General features: G+C 43.6%; 1 protein-coding gene across 2 annotated transcripts in view; it reads right to left on the bottom strand.

The window, feature by feature from the left end:
- Positions 1-15,189, bottom strand: part of olfml2a (olfactomedin like 2A) — a 43,915-nt gene that overhangs the window by 6,125 nt on the left and 22,601 nt on the right. The window contains exon 6 of one of the 2 annotated variants that reach the window (XM_033049156.1): positions 559-780. The exons of the other annotated variant lie outside the window; for it this stretch is intronic. Coding sequence (XP_032905047.1) covers positions 559-780 — 222 coding nt within the window. The remainder of the gene's footprint in view (positions 1-558; positions 781-15,189) is intronic. 2 annotated transcript variants of the gene reach the window in all.

Here is a 15,189-nt window from a genome sequence, read left to right as displayed (position 1 = left end):
GGGCCTCCGTAGAGGCAATTGCGGTGGCCTCAATAGGCCTGACTTTGGGGTGAACATGGGGTGGGGACTGGACATTGTGCCTTCCTCCACAGTGCTATCCACTGTGGGGGGATGATTTTTTTGTCTAATTGTAGTCCTGTAGGTCTGTGTCCAAGATGGCTGCCGTGAAGAGAGAGTGGACGCTGGCGCGCTTTGGCTGCCGCTGCTCTCTCTTCACACTGTGTTTTTGATTTTCTGTTTTTGGATTGAATTCTGTTTTTAATTTGTGTCTCTGTGATGTCTTTATTACTTGTTATATTCCGATTATATGTTATTCCGATTACTATGTAAGGTGTCCTTGAGGTGTCTGAAAGGCGCCCATTAAATAAGATTTATTATTATTATTATTATTTGTCTGCGTTTGACCCAAATTCCTTTAAACTTTTCCTATCCATGTACCTCTCCAAATGACTTCAATGTTATTGCACTTGCTTTTTCGGGCAACCTGTTCCATATACGTGTTAGACTCTGTAAAAATGTTAAATTGTTTGATTGTTATTCAGTACTCTGTGAATGTACCTTTATTTGGCCTGGTGGAGCGTGGGATTGGCTCCCTGATGGCCTCTGCGGTAGTTGTGCCAGGGGCAGCTGTGGTGGGTGGGCTGTTGGAGATGGGGGGCGATGCTGTGGTTAAATTCTCTGTGCTCCTGTCACCTCCCTCAGATTCATGAGAACTCTGAGCCTTCTCTCCCACTCTTGACTCCTGATCCTCGGAACGAGGCGTCCCTCTTGATGAACTATCTGAAGGAGATTTTTAATAACATTAATCAATCTGGGTCCATTTCAAGCACAAAGTGTCATCAGTGAAGGCTGCAAGTTTATATGATATTTATTTCAAGTCTTACTTTCACAGCCCAGGAGACGGTTTTTCTTTCTAGCAAATGATTTCCTTCATTGGTAGAAAAAGTAAGAAGGACACACTGTCTCAACATAGGACTAAAAAATCAGCAGGCTCAGCATTGAAGTAATTGCTTGTAGGTGTAGAGTTCACTGGCCAAAAGGGTAGTACGGCCAGAAGCCCGAATCACATTTACACTGTACATGCTGCCTGACCCGCTGGGGGGGTCCTGATACCTTGTCTGTTTTTTGACTGACTGATATGATGGGCTGAATGACCTCCTTCTATGATTATACTCAATTTACTGGATGAGGTTTTATATTCCAGTTGCCTTTACATCAAATTATTAAGTTAAAAGGGTAGAAAATTGTGGATTGAGAAAGACAGGAAAACTCCCCAATTATACCATTATCTGATGGCAACTTCCGTCACATTAAAATTTCACAACATCTGATTCAATTTTATCTTCTCCGAGGATTAACATTTTTCCATAAACATCATGAATTTATTTTGATTAAATATACTTCAATTTCTGGAATGTATAACATTTTTGAACCACCCCCTTCGCAAAATCAGCTCCATGGGGTTTATCAAGGGTGTGTCAAGTCTCCAGCAGCTTCCATATTAAAAGAGCAATGGATGTATCAGCTTGATTATTTCATAATGGCTGAAAGCCTTTCTTACCCAATATAAATCTACTAGACTAATTGCAGACCCGTTGGGTCTGTTCCCCCAACGTGCGGTTGTGGGGGGGGGAGGCGGCATGCAGCGTCACACACACTAACTATCCCCCCCCCCCCCCCCCCCCCGCACACACGCTAATTACCCCCCTTGATATTATATTAATATTATTAATTTGCTCCTTTTACCCCATAACCACCCTATCTACTGACGCATAGCCCCCAACTTGCAGTCACATCTAGAGAGGGGGGGCGGGGGTAGAGAGTGAGGGCAGAGAGAGAAGGGGCAGAGACAGATAGAGAGGCAGAGACAGAGGGAGAGGGGCAAGAAGGAGAGGGGGGTGGAGGGGAGGAGAAGAGGGAGGGTGGGTGAGGGGGAAAGGTGAGGGAGGAGGGGAGAGAGGGAGGGGAGGAGATAGGGGGAGAGAAAGAGGGGAGAGAGAGAGAGGGGGGGAGAGGGGGGAGGGGGGGAGAGAGAGGGGGTGCTGAGTGAGGGGGAGAGAGGCGGTGCTGAGAGGGGGTGAGGTGAGGGGAGAGGGGAGAGGTGGGGAGCAGGGAGGGGGAGGGTGGAGGGAAGGGGGGAGGGGGTGTGGAGGGGAGGGGGGTTTAGGGGAGGGAGGGTGGGGGAGAGGATTGAGGGGAGGAGGGGGAGAAAAAGAGGGGAGAAAGAGAGGGGGGGAGGGGGGGAGGGGGGGAGAGGGAGAGGGGGGAGAGGTGGGGAGAGAGAGGAGGGGAGAGAGAGAGAGAGTGCCTTTTTACTTCAACCCAAACCGCCCAAACAACCATTTGCAGGCAGTGCCTTTTTACTTCAAACAACCATATTTTCATATTCAAACCACATTAAGATCACTCACAGTTGAGTAGACATGTGTTCAGTGTTAATCAGAGCTCAGAGAGACGTGTCCTCCATCTTGCAGAGACTGAGTGAGGCACACCACTTCCTGGTTTTATAGTCCCTCCCCCTCCCTCCAGCAGGGGCAGCAGGGAGAATGGTGATTTAAAAAAAATCAATAATATCTCTCTGATTTTTCATCGATGGGAAAAATCCTCTGGTCCAGGAAGGCAGACGTGGGCTCTGAGCGAGGTGGACAAAAATGACGGCCGTAGGTGGAGGCGTTCTCTCGGAAATCGCAGCACAGTGGGCCAAAAGCGGTCAAGATCAGACTTTTAGTAATATAGATAGATTGTACATGCTGTTTGAACAGTTTCTATCCAATCCCCAAATGGGCATTTGTAGATGGTAATGAACTAAGTATAGGTGGATGGTCTCAGGGCAATTTGATTGCTGAACAATCCAAATAATCTTGTGTGCTACAAGATTCTACTGAAATCAACAGATCTAAAGAAAACATCAGATCAAATCAGAGTCAACATAGTTGGATTTTTCACAGACCCCATCTCCAAGAATTTTCACTCACGATATTCAGAAATACTTTCTCCAGTGTAAATCAACAAATCGTGCCTTGTTTAGTTAAACTGTAACTGAAAGCTGGAACAAGGAAAGCGTTGATGGAACAAGGATAGAGTTGATAAAACAAGGCGTGGAAAATGATAGTCAGGTGAGCACAGCATGGAGATAATGGGGTAGAGATTGTACCCTTGAAATCTGGCTCAATGAGACAACATTCCAGAAGATGCAAAGAAATGTCAGTACCATCAAATGATCAAACACAATTTTTTTCCTCCCCGAGTACACTTTAGTTGTGCGATTGAAAGGAAGGAATAGTTGGGGTCCACCTTTAAAAGTAATTAAAACCAGTCTTGCAGTTGTAAAATAATTCACCAACGAAAGGGTTGTAGTTGTTAGAGATCAATCATTCTGCTCTAGGACATTATTGCCGGAATTCCTCAGAAAAGTTTAAATACCTTCCGAACTTAAAAGTGACCTTCCTTCCATCATAGTGCCAGAAAAGTGAATGATCACTGATGATCGCATAATGTTCACTTCCATTTGTAACTGTTTAGCAGCTCACATCTCGGTGCAACATGATCCAGAGATCACATCTGAGTGCAACATACTGGGAGCCACCAATGGTCAGAAATTCAACTGGACCAGTCACATAAATACATGGGCAGCACAGTGCTGCACTGGTAGAGTTGCTGCCTTACGGCGTCAGAGACCCGGGTTTGATCCTGACCATGGGGGCTGAGTGTACAGAGCTTTACGTTCTGCCTGTGACTGCGTGGGTTTTCTCTGGGTGCTCTGGATTCCTCCCACACTCCAAAGACGTGCGGGTTTGTAGGTTAATTGGCTTCTGAAAATTGTCCCCAGTGGATAGAACTAGTGTATGGGTGATCGTTGGTCGGCACGGACTCAGTGAGTCGAAGGGCCTGTTTCCACGCTGTATCTCTAAACTAAACTAAGCTAAACATGGCTACAAGAGCAATTGAGACCGAGTGCCCTGTGGCAAGTGACTCACCTCCTTATAACTCTACAAGCCTTTCCACAAGTCAGGAGTGTGATGGAACTTGCTCCATATGTTTGGTTGAATGTAGCTCCAAAAACTCTCAAGAAGCTTGACACCATCCAGGATTTAGCAGCCTGCTTGATAGGCACCCAACCCACCACATTCGTTCCCCCACCAGAACAGAGTGGTTGCAGTGTACCACACTTATAAAAATGTACTGCAGTTGTACAATATACCCAGGCTACTCCGACAGCACTTCCTCAACCTGTGACCTCTACTATTAAGAAGGACCTGGGCAGCAAGTGCCAGCAAACATCACCTGCTAGTTCCCCTCCAAGTCACATAACATAAGTACTAATCTTCCAGATTGTAAGCAAAATATTTTGCAGCTAAAGCCTGCTGGCTGAAGAGGACTGACACTAGCAAAGTCTGTTTACATCCTGACCGTGAAGCACTTCTGTTCTTGATTGCAGAATACTGTCAAGCAGGAAAATGAGGGAGAGAACAGAAGCGGAGGTCTGTGTTAAACTAAATTTAGTAATTTCTGATCAGGTTCCTGCATCTTCCATTCAGATCTCTTCTCGACCCAGCTGTTGTTTCTGTCCTTGTGTCACATTTAATTTCTCTTTCCTCCCACACTGCCATAAACCTTCTCTTTTGTTATCTCCTCCTGGATTCCACCCTCCCCCCTACATTTTCAGAGTTTATTTATCCTCTGCTTTTCCAGTTATGGGAAGAGTCAATGACCTGAAACATTAACATGTTCTCCCTGCCCACAATGCTGTGTGAGCGATTCGCCACTTCTGGCACTTTCGTTACTTGTTTTTAGAAATGTGCAAGTCAACACGCTTTGTACTAACATAAATTTAACAAGTTTGGAAAGCTGAAAGTAATCAAAAAATGTTCTAAATGTAACACAACGTGGGTGGTATTTGATGATCAAAAACCTCATTGACGAACTCAAAGGCTTGTTTAACTAGAATCAAGTGGGTTTTTTAAAGTGTCCTTTCACTGTAAAGCATATTTTACATGCCGACCAAACGTTTCCTACAAATTTCCAGAAATGTTTGATCTTTCATGCTGACCCAGTGTTACAGCAAAATGTTACAGCAAACTAAATTGTTTACAAACACATTTATGTTTACGTCAAAATCAAAAGTACCAGACTTTTCTCTGTAATTCAGAAGCCTAAATATGCTTGCATTTGTATAATGCTGCATATAAATATTTTGTTGCTGAAAAACCATTGATTATAAACGGTGGTGATTGAACATTAAAGAGCCAAATTAGTCACTCCAAATCTTGCAACCCATTTAATGAATAATACAATGCCATATAGTGCATGAAGATGAACAGAAAACTGTGTGTTGCTTCAAGTAATGAAAATTCCACCATATAATCAGAATAAATTATTTAAAAAATAATAAAGTATCTCCTTAATTGGCAAGCACTGAAATGTCTATATGGATTTCAGCATGACCTTTGATAAGGTTCGGCATGGTAAACTGCTTTAGAAGATTACATTGCATGGGATCCACGGAGCGCTAGCCACCTGGATAAAGAGTTGGTTTAATGGAAGGAAGCAGAGGATGATGGTGGAAAGTTGTTTTATTGGACTGGAGGCCTGTGAGTAGTGGTGTGCTTCAGGGACCTAAGCTAGGCCCATTGCTTTGTGTGGTTTACATCAATGATTTAGATGAGAACGTAGAAGGAATGAATATTAAGTTTGCAGATGACACTAAAGTAGGTGGTGTCATTAATGGCAAAGGTGGTTATCAAAACTTGCAGCAGGATCTTGATCAGTTGGACAAGTGGGCTCAGGAATGGTTGATAGAGTTTAAAGCAGATAAGTGCGACTTGTTGCATTTTGGGAAATCAAACCAGGGTAGGCCCATCACAGTGAACGCAATGGTCCTGGGGAGTATTGTAGAGTGGAGGAATCGTGGAGTGCAGGCACATAATTTCTTGAAAGATGCACCACATGCCGATAGGGTGGTCAAGAAGGCTTTGGGTATGTTGGCCTTCATCAGTCAGAGTATTGAATATAGAAGTTGGGATGTTATGTTACAGTTATTCAAGATATTGGTAAGGCTAATTTTGGAGTATGGTGTTCAGATTTGGTCACCCTACCACAAGAAGAATGCAGAGAAAGAGTATCGAGAAGATTAACGAGGAGGGTTCCAGAACTTGAGTGCTTCAGCTCTAGGGAGAGGTTGGGTAGATTAGGACTTTATTCTTTGGAGCACAGGAGGCTGAGGGATGATCTTAAAGAGGTGTACAAGATCATGAGGGGAATGGATAAAGTAAACACACAGAATCTTTTACCTAGAATTGGGGAATCAAGAACCTGAGGACATAGGTTTAAGGTGAAGGGCGAAAGATTTAAAAGGAAACTGAACGGGTATCTTTTTCACGCAGAGGGCGGTCGGCATATGCAATAAGCTGCCAGATGAGGTACTATAACAATATTTAAAGAACATTTGGACAGGTTTTACGAGGGATACAAGGTTAATGCGGGAAAGTGGGACTAATGGGGCTAATGGGGCATTTGGGTCGACAAGGGCAAATTGGGTCATAAGGCCTGTTTCTGTGGTGCATAACTCTATTATGCATTTCCCTTTTAAGAACACTGTGTACAGTTTGAGCGTGTCCAGTATCTCAGGCATGGGGGCCCTTCTGCTTCTGCTTCCCAGCCAACGGTAGAACCACTGATTCCCACTACGTGCGTGCACTGGCATCTTCTGAATACAGAACTCGCTGAGGGTCTGTGTGCTTTGTAACTCAAATAGCCAAGGGGCCAGATACACCTTGGCCCCACTCCACACACATACACCCTCACACATATATCTCCTGTCCTACAATCAATCTCCTCATGCACAGACCGCATTCTCCTAATACCTCCCAAATGCACCCAGCCCAAATGCACAATGCACCCGTAGACACACTTGTACTCCCTACACACAGCCTAACCACACAAAGCCTACATATACAAACATCCCCACACACTCATAACCCGTCCACACCAATCAACACACTTACTCTTGGCAACATACATATGTACATTGCCCCTGTACACACAACCAACAGCACACACTCTCCATTCAATCAAAAACCAACACACCCGAAAAACTTCAATTTCTCACCCCACAAACCTGTCACTCTCCGACACACACACACACAGACTTGGCGTAATACGGTCATGGCAGGAACTCTAGCCAATCATTTTAATCTTTAAAAGTTTGCCTCAGGGACAGGAATCAGAATGCAAGGGATCCTCTATTGTGTTTGACCGGATCATCCCTCCAGAGGGGAATGCTTCAGGAAAAGCACTTGGGAAAGAATAAAGCTAAACTACAGGAAAAACCTGTTGGCAGGCAGGAACAGTCCGATCAGGAAATGACACTGGTCCTTGAAGTTTGTGAGCACTGACTGTGGAAACAGGATGCACACTAAAATATTCTTTATGGCTTGAATTGTTTAAAGCTCTTTCATTTAATCTTAGACCTCCTGTGTTTTTTTTGGGAAATGTTCTACCCGGAGTTTGTCGGAACTGTAGGAATACCATTCAACTGAGAGAGTGGAGATAATTCCAATTACAGGCTAACTATCAGAAACACCCCCCTTGATGCTGGAATATAAAACAAAGAAACAGAATGCTGGAAGAACTCAGCAGGTCAAGCAGAATCTGCAGAGGCAAAGGGTGCAAGACACATTTCGGGTCAAGGTCTTGTGTCAGGACTGAGAGAGAACAAGAAAAATCAATAGTAGATAGCAGTAGTTAGGGGATGGAAGAGGTGCTGGTAAGTTACAGATAGAACCAGGTGGGGAGGAGATGGGGGGCAGATGAGACCAGGTGGTGGAAGGGAGTGAGACAAAGGCTGATAGGAGATAGGTGGACCCAGGTGTGAAGAAGTTGATACGCAAATAGCGCCCGGTGGAGGAAATGGTGAGATGGACTAACAAAGGCATAAGAAAACTATGGAGGTGAGCACTGGGAATATAGGCTATCTGAAATTGGAAAATGTTAATACCATTGTATTAGTGTGCCAAATGTACATTGGAAGAACAACATCCCATCTTCCATTTGGGTAAGTTACAACCACAATTAAGTTCTTCCAGTCGAATTCTTCCAGCATTCTGTTTTTGTTCAATGCTCCCCTTGTTCTGTAATGAATTTAGTCTAATAAAGGGGATTAGATAAATCAGAATGCATATGGTTTAAATACAAATGAGCTTGGTTGTCACTATAAGTACAGAGTGGAGATACAGAAGCCGAGAATTAGTACTACATGCCATTATGGTCTCTGTGCCTACAGGACGATATCCCAACATTGCTCTCAAAGCTACATAGTTGAATTAGATTGAATGCTGAGATGACTGGGCTGTTCCAAGAGGGATTTAGTAGCAAGGAAGGCTTCTCCAACAGATCTTTGTGTACATTTGGAGCCTTAGTACTGTTGTACATCACCCACGAGATGGTTACAGTGCAAATGAATAGATCATCCAGCTCTTTGTTCACTTTGTATTTGCCAAGAAGGCCTGGAATGGGATGCACTTGTTCTTGTCAATGCTTGCCCCAGACTCTACGATCTACTGGCTGATCCCAGAAAAGCATACAAAACATCAATTGCCACCAGCAAGTGATATAATGAGACTGATTAATATTCACTGGAACTTGCAAGAATACGTGATCCCATTGTGACTCACAAGAATCTAGGAGGATTGAAGGGTTAGGGCTAGAGGCAGACGGCGGGAGATTCTGGAACCAAGTGAACATCTCAGGATAAGGTTTGCTTGGTTCCAGAGGATCGGAAAGGAAGACAGAGGATTAAAAGGAAGACAAATGTCTCTTGGAAGAGGATCGTGAATCCTTGAATTGCTGTTCCCAGCAACAGTGGATGCTCTGTCACTGAAAATATCCAAACATGAGAACAATAGACTTGTGAACACAAATGATTTAGAGAATTTGGAGGAAGGCGATGTACAGGATGGGCTGTGATACTGATCAGCGGAGCCAATCACAGAGGCCATGCAATCTGCTCTCATCACCATCGTCTATGAGGAGCTATAAGAATCAAGCTTCCTTTGGCTATTTGCTTACCTTAGCTTTTCAGTACAGTTTCAGTCACACAGAAATATCGCAGTTCACATTACAGCTGCAGAAAGATTAGTCCTTGTAATGTTAAACCTTAACGATTTTTTCTGAGAATTACATAATGTAAATAAAGCATTAATTCCAAAGTCCAAAAATGACTGAAAAATAAAGGTATAGAGCAATACACTAGACAAAGCTCTGTAATAAAGATGTAAAATTCATCAATAGCAGTTTTAATGCAGTTTTTCCAAACTGTTCATTCAGTCATTGTGAGTGGATTAATTAGTGATTAATGAGTGACTGATGAGGGTAGGGCAGTGGATGTTGTCTACATGGATTTTAATAAGGCATTTGACAAGGTCTCTTATGGCAGGCTGATCCAGTAGATGAAGATGCACGGGATCCACAGTGATGTGGTAGTTTAGTTTCAGAACTGGTTTACAGAGGTAATGATGGAAGGGAGTTAATCTGGCTGGACCAACGGTGTTCCTTAGGGATCTGTGCTGGGACAGATATATATACAGTGGCTTGCAAAAGTATTCATACCCCTTGAACTTTTCCACATTTTGTCACGTTACAACCACAAACGTGAATGTATTTTATTGGGATTTTATGTGATAGACCAACACAAAGTGGTGCATAATTGTGAAGTGGAAGGAAAATGATACATGGTTTTCAAATTTTTTTACAAATAAAAAACTGAAAAGTGTGGCGTGCAAAAGTATTCAGCCCCCCTGAGTCAATACTTTGTAGAACCACCTTTCGCTGCAATTACAGCTGCAAGTCTTTTGGGGTATGTCTCTACCAGCTCTGCACATCTAGAGACTGAAATTTTTGCCCATTCTTCTTTGCAAAATACCTCAAGCTCAGTCAGATTGGATGGAGAGCGTATGTGAACAGCAATTTTCAAGTCTTGCCAGAGATTCTCAATTGGATTTAGGTCTGGACTTTGACTGGGCCATTCTAACACATGAATATGCTTTGATCTAAACCATTCCATTGTAGCTCTGGCTGTATGTTTAGGGTCGTTGTCCTGCTGGAAGGTGAACCTCCGCCCCAGTCTCAAGTCTTTTGCAGACTCTAACAGGTTTTCTTCCAAGATTGCCCTGTATTTGGCTCCATCCATCTTCCCATCAACTCTGACCAGCTTCCCTGTCCCTGCTGAAGAAAAGCATCCCCACAGCATGATGCTGCCACCACCATGTTTCACAGTGGGGATGGTGTGTTCAGGGTGATGTGCAGTGTTAGTTTTCCGCCACACATAGCGTTTTGCATTTAGGCCAAAAACTTCAATTTTGGTCTCATCTGACCAGAGCACCTTCCTCCACATGTTTGCTGTGTCCCCCACATGGCTTGTGGGAAACTGCAAACAGGACATCTTATGGCTTTTTTTCAACAATGGCTTTCTTCTTGCCACTCTTCCATAAAGGCCCGATTTGTGGAGTGCACGACTAATAGTTGTCCTGTGGACAGATTCTCCCACCTGAGCAGTGGATCTCTGCAGCTCCTCCAGAGTTACCATGGGCCTCTTGGCTGCTTCTCTGATCAATGCTCTCCTTGCCTGGCCTGTCAGTTTAGGTGGACGGCCATGTCTTGGTAGGTTTGCAGTTGTGCCATACTCTTTCCATTTTCGGATGATGGATTGAACAGTGCTCCGTGAGATGTTCAAAGCTTGGGATATTTTTTTATAACCTAACCCTGCTTTAAACTTCTCCACAACTTTATCCCTGACCTGTCTGCTGTGTTCCTTGGGCTTCATGATGCTGTTTGTTCACTAATGTTCTCTAACAAACCTCTGAGGCCTTCACAGAACAACTGTATTTATACTGAGATTAGATTACACACAAGTGGACTCTATTTACTAATTAGGTGACTTCTGAAGGCAATTTTATTTAGAGGTATCAGAGTAAAGGGGGCTGAATACTTTTGCACGCCACACTTTTCAGTTTTTTATTTGTAAAAAAATTGAAAACCGTGTATCATTTTCCTTCCAATTCACAATTATGCGCCACTTTGTGTTGGTCTATCACATAAAATCCCAATAAAATACATTTACGTTTGTGGTTGTAACGTGACAAAATGTGGAAAAGTTCAAGGGGTATGAATACTTTTGCAAGTCACTGTATATTGCGAAGGCTGATGTGGATGGGTTGGTTAGTAGGCTTGCAGACACCCAAATTGGTGGATTTGGAGAGAATAAGGAAGGCTGTCAAAGGTTTGAGCAGGATTAGATCACTTACATATATTGACGGAGAAATGGCAGCTAGAGTTTAATCCGAGTTTAATATGAGGTGTTACAGTTTGGGGAGTCGAATGTAAGGGAATAATATACAACTAATGGCATGACCCATAACAACATTGATACACAGAGGGATCTTGGGATCCAAGTCCATAACTCCCTGAAAGTGTCAAAACAAGTAAATTGAGTAGTAAAGAAGACATATGGTAATGCTTACATTTAATTGTCGAGACATTGAGTATACAAGTCAGGAAGACATGGCGCAGCTTTATAAAACTTTGGTTAGGCTGCATTTGGAGTAATGGGGCAGTTCTGGACACCCCATTACAGGAATTATGTTGAGGCCCTGGAAAGGTTGCAGGAGAAGTTTACCAAAATGCTGTCTAGGTTATAGGATAGTAAACTACAAAGAAAGGTTGAACAACATTTGAATTGTTTTCTCTGGAGTGTTAGAGGTTGAAGGGAGACCTGATATATATATACAATATTATGAGAGGCAGACATAGCATAGAATCTTTTTTTCCCAGGATGGAAATGTCAAAGACTAAAGAGCAAAGTTTAAAAGAGATGTGCAGGGAAGTGTTTAAAAAAAAAAAAAAAAAAACAGCATGATGGGTGTGTGTAACTTGCTGCAGGGGTGATGGTGAATGCAGATACAATTGTGGCATTCAAGAGACTTTTGGATATGCACAGGCTATGCAAGGAATGGAGGGATATGGATCACATGCAGGCAGAGATTAGTTAGATCATGTTCGGCGCAGACACTATGGGTCAGCGGGCCTGTTCCTGTGATGTACGGTATGTGACTGCAACGCAAAAGATGGTTTAACAGCTTCACTTGTACATTTTATGATGGAGAGACTAAATTCTACTCTGTTTTTCCGACCATCAAATCAAACCTGATCAGGGAGAATGATTTTATGAATGTGTGGAAATCCTTTCCAACCAAATGATATGAAAACTATTCTGAGATTTATGCTCGGTGTGAAGAAGGAGATTTTGAAGCTGGGCCTCCAGCTGCTGCAAAAGGATGCAGGCATGGAGGAGAAACAGGTAGTGACTTATGACTAACCTTGAAACAATTGTGGCAATATTTGAATTATCAAACAAAACAACAAGAAAAAAATTCAGCATTTCGGAAGTGATCTCACCAGGAATCCTATATGTATCAGTTTCACCGCCTACCGATATACGCTCTGCCTTCTAGATGTTCATCAGCAGGCTGTGAAGATGTTCCAACCAAGGAAATGTTGACTGCTTCATTTAGGTTAAAGGCTGATTTTAATTCACCCATTAAAGTTGTTGCAGGTAGACACAATTTACTCTCATTCAACAGTGTCCCGACTCAGTGGGATTGGGTTTGACTTGGAATGTAATTAAATCTAAATGCGCGGAGGGAAGGGAGGGCAAATCTTGTTTCTATCATGGATTCAGCCCTCAAATGGCTCATTGTCAAGCTTTTAATCCATTCTGTTGCAATTCATCTGGAACAAGTCAAGGGCAAACACCTCAGTATCCTTTTAACCTACTCCTACTCCCCCAAACCTAATTACAAGTTCAGACACGTAACGTCTGATCTGAGGGAAATTCCCTTGAATCTGATTCCAATGTATGGTTTCTGATCAGTGCAACTGAAACCTATGAGTAGCCTGGCAACGATTACCTACGTTATCCTTGGCAATGCTAACAAGAAATAAAAGGCAAAAAGATCCAACAGATACTGCTTTTCATCAATGCAATAGAAGGTGCAACAATGAAAATATAATCATGCAGCTGTTGTTATCAGCTTCTGCAGAGCCACTCCCAACACTCAACATTTCTGTTCCCTATATAATCTATTGTCGGACGAGATTTAGGTGAGAAAACAAGTTTTTTTTTGTAATACCAGTGATGAGGATCACTTTCAGTACATTGTGCCAACGTATTGAACATTTATGTTTCAAATGCTTTATAGATTGTGTTGATGGAGGTCTAATTTGTCTCAGTTCACCATCAGGTTTGGTGAGCATGGGCGATGATCTGCAACAACAGCAAGTGAACCATTTCAGTAGTTTACTGCTGTTCATGGTGATGGGGAGGTCTTTGATGATGCAATCAGACCTGGCTATTGTGCTGGTGTGTTTCCCCATATGTTCCCTTGCCTTTTGTTTAATGACAGACAAAATATTGCATCTTGATAATATAATCTGCAATTATTTCTAAAACTGACCATAAATATTCTTGAAGCTGAAGTGTATATTACGCCAAAAATTATTGTGTGAAGGGTTACATTATTCAACATTGTGGATAAAGGAAATCTTGTTTGACATTGGAGACCAATTTAGGCTCTTGCAAAAATAAGCAACAGTTGTGGTCTTCTGCAACATGACAACTATCTTTGATCATGTGGGAATATGGACGCATGTTTACAGGATAATAGAGAAAACAGATGTACACCCCATGCTAGACCACCAGGAATCAAGGGCAAGACCGACCACCCTGCAATCACACAGATCATAATTGGACCACAAGGAAATGCTGACCTCCACTTGAAGAATGAAAATCATTAAAATAAATACTTGGATTGTTGTTATGAAAATAAATGTGATGGAAATGTTCAAACAAATAGGAGACGAATGACCATTGTTCTCAGTACATAGACAGAGAGTTTCTTAGATTCACCAGAGCCAGCCAATTCTGCAGTGTCCCTGCAGAAATAAAGTATCACGCCCCTAGCACTGGACCAGAACTGCAGCCTTACGGAAGTGATTGAAAGATGAGGAACGAGCAACTTGACTGCTTGACTTCTAAGGCAGAGGAAATGTATCGGCAGAGTGATCTTCTAACAGATGAGAATTTCAGGGCATCCCATCTATCTGTTCACATACAGTGCCTGCCATAATGTTTGGGGCAAAGACCCATCATTTATTTATTTGCCTCTGTACTCCACAATTTGAGATTTGTAATAGAAGAAAAAATCACATGTGGTTAAAGTGCACATTGTCAGATTTTATTAAAAGGCCATTTTTATGCATTTTTGTTTCACCATATAGAAATTACAGCTGTGTTTATACATAGTTCCCCTTGAACCAGAGGCAGGAAAACGAGCAGGCTGACAAAACGCGGCAGCCTGACTCGTAAACTAACAGAAAGGCCATGAGGGCAGATGTCGAAAAGGAATGGAGCGCGCTGACCTGCTACCCGAAGGTGCGCGAGCATGGTCGAGGGCGACTCTTGCCGTAGGTCAGGGGCACACCTGCTGTGTGTCGGGATGGTGGGGCCCGCGGGCACAGTCGATACTCTGGCTGTGGGCCATCCCGAGGTATGCCGAGGGGCGCAAGGAGACCAACGCAAAAGCCGCAGGACGGACGAAGTATAGACAGGTCACGTCGACCAGCAGGGGATCGTGTCCTGAGAAAGTTGTCGGCAACAATGCAAATACAACAAGAAACTAATAGTCATATTAAGCTAGGTGTACAGTGGGAAAAAAAAACTACAGTGAGCAAACAGCAAAGATACAGCAAAGTCCAAAATGGTTCGATTAGCTGTGCTTGAACCAGGGGTGGCGCTGTAGACATCGGTCAGGCTTCAGAGATGCCACTCGACCAGAGGTGGCGCTGTTGACGGCGGTCAGCAGGTCGAGCGTCATTTCCAGCCGGCCGTGGCAGCCATTTTTGGTGTCGCTGCGGTGGCCATGTGAGAGTAGGCCGCGGCGGCCATTTTAGCGGCCGGCATCAATGAGCCTCGCCCCACCACTGCTTGTAGGGACTCCACCCACAGTCGCCGGTGTTGTCGGAGACCGGCCGCGCCCGCAGCAGAGCTGCCGGGAAATCCGTTGCGGGACCGACGACACGACTGGCTGAGGCTCCACCCCGCTGCTGAGCCGGACGGGCAGCCAGCGCCCAGGGATC

The sequence above is a fragment of the Amblyraja radiata genome, chromosome 32, assembly GCF_010909765.2.
Source record: "Amblyraja radiata isolate CabotCenter1 chromosome 32, sAmbRad1.1.pri, whole genome shotgun sequence".
In the NCBI taxonomy this organism is placed as follows: Eukaryota; Metazoa; Chordata; class Chondrichthyes; order Rajiformes; family Rajidae; genus Amblyraja; species Amblyraja radiata.
This window is presented reverse-complemented; position numbering and strand designations above follow the sequence as displayed.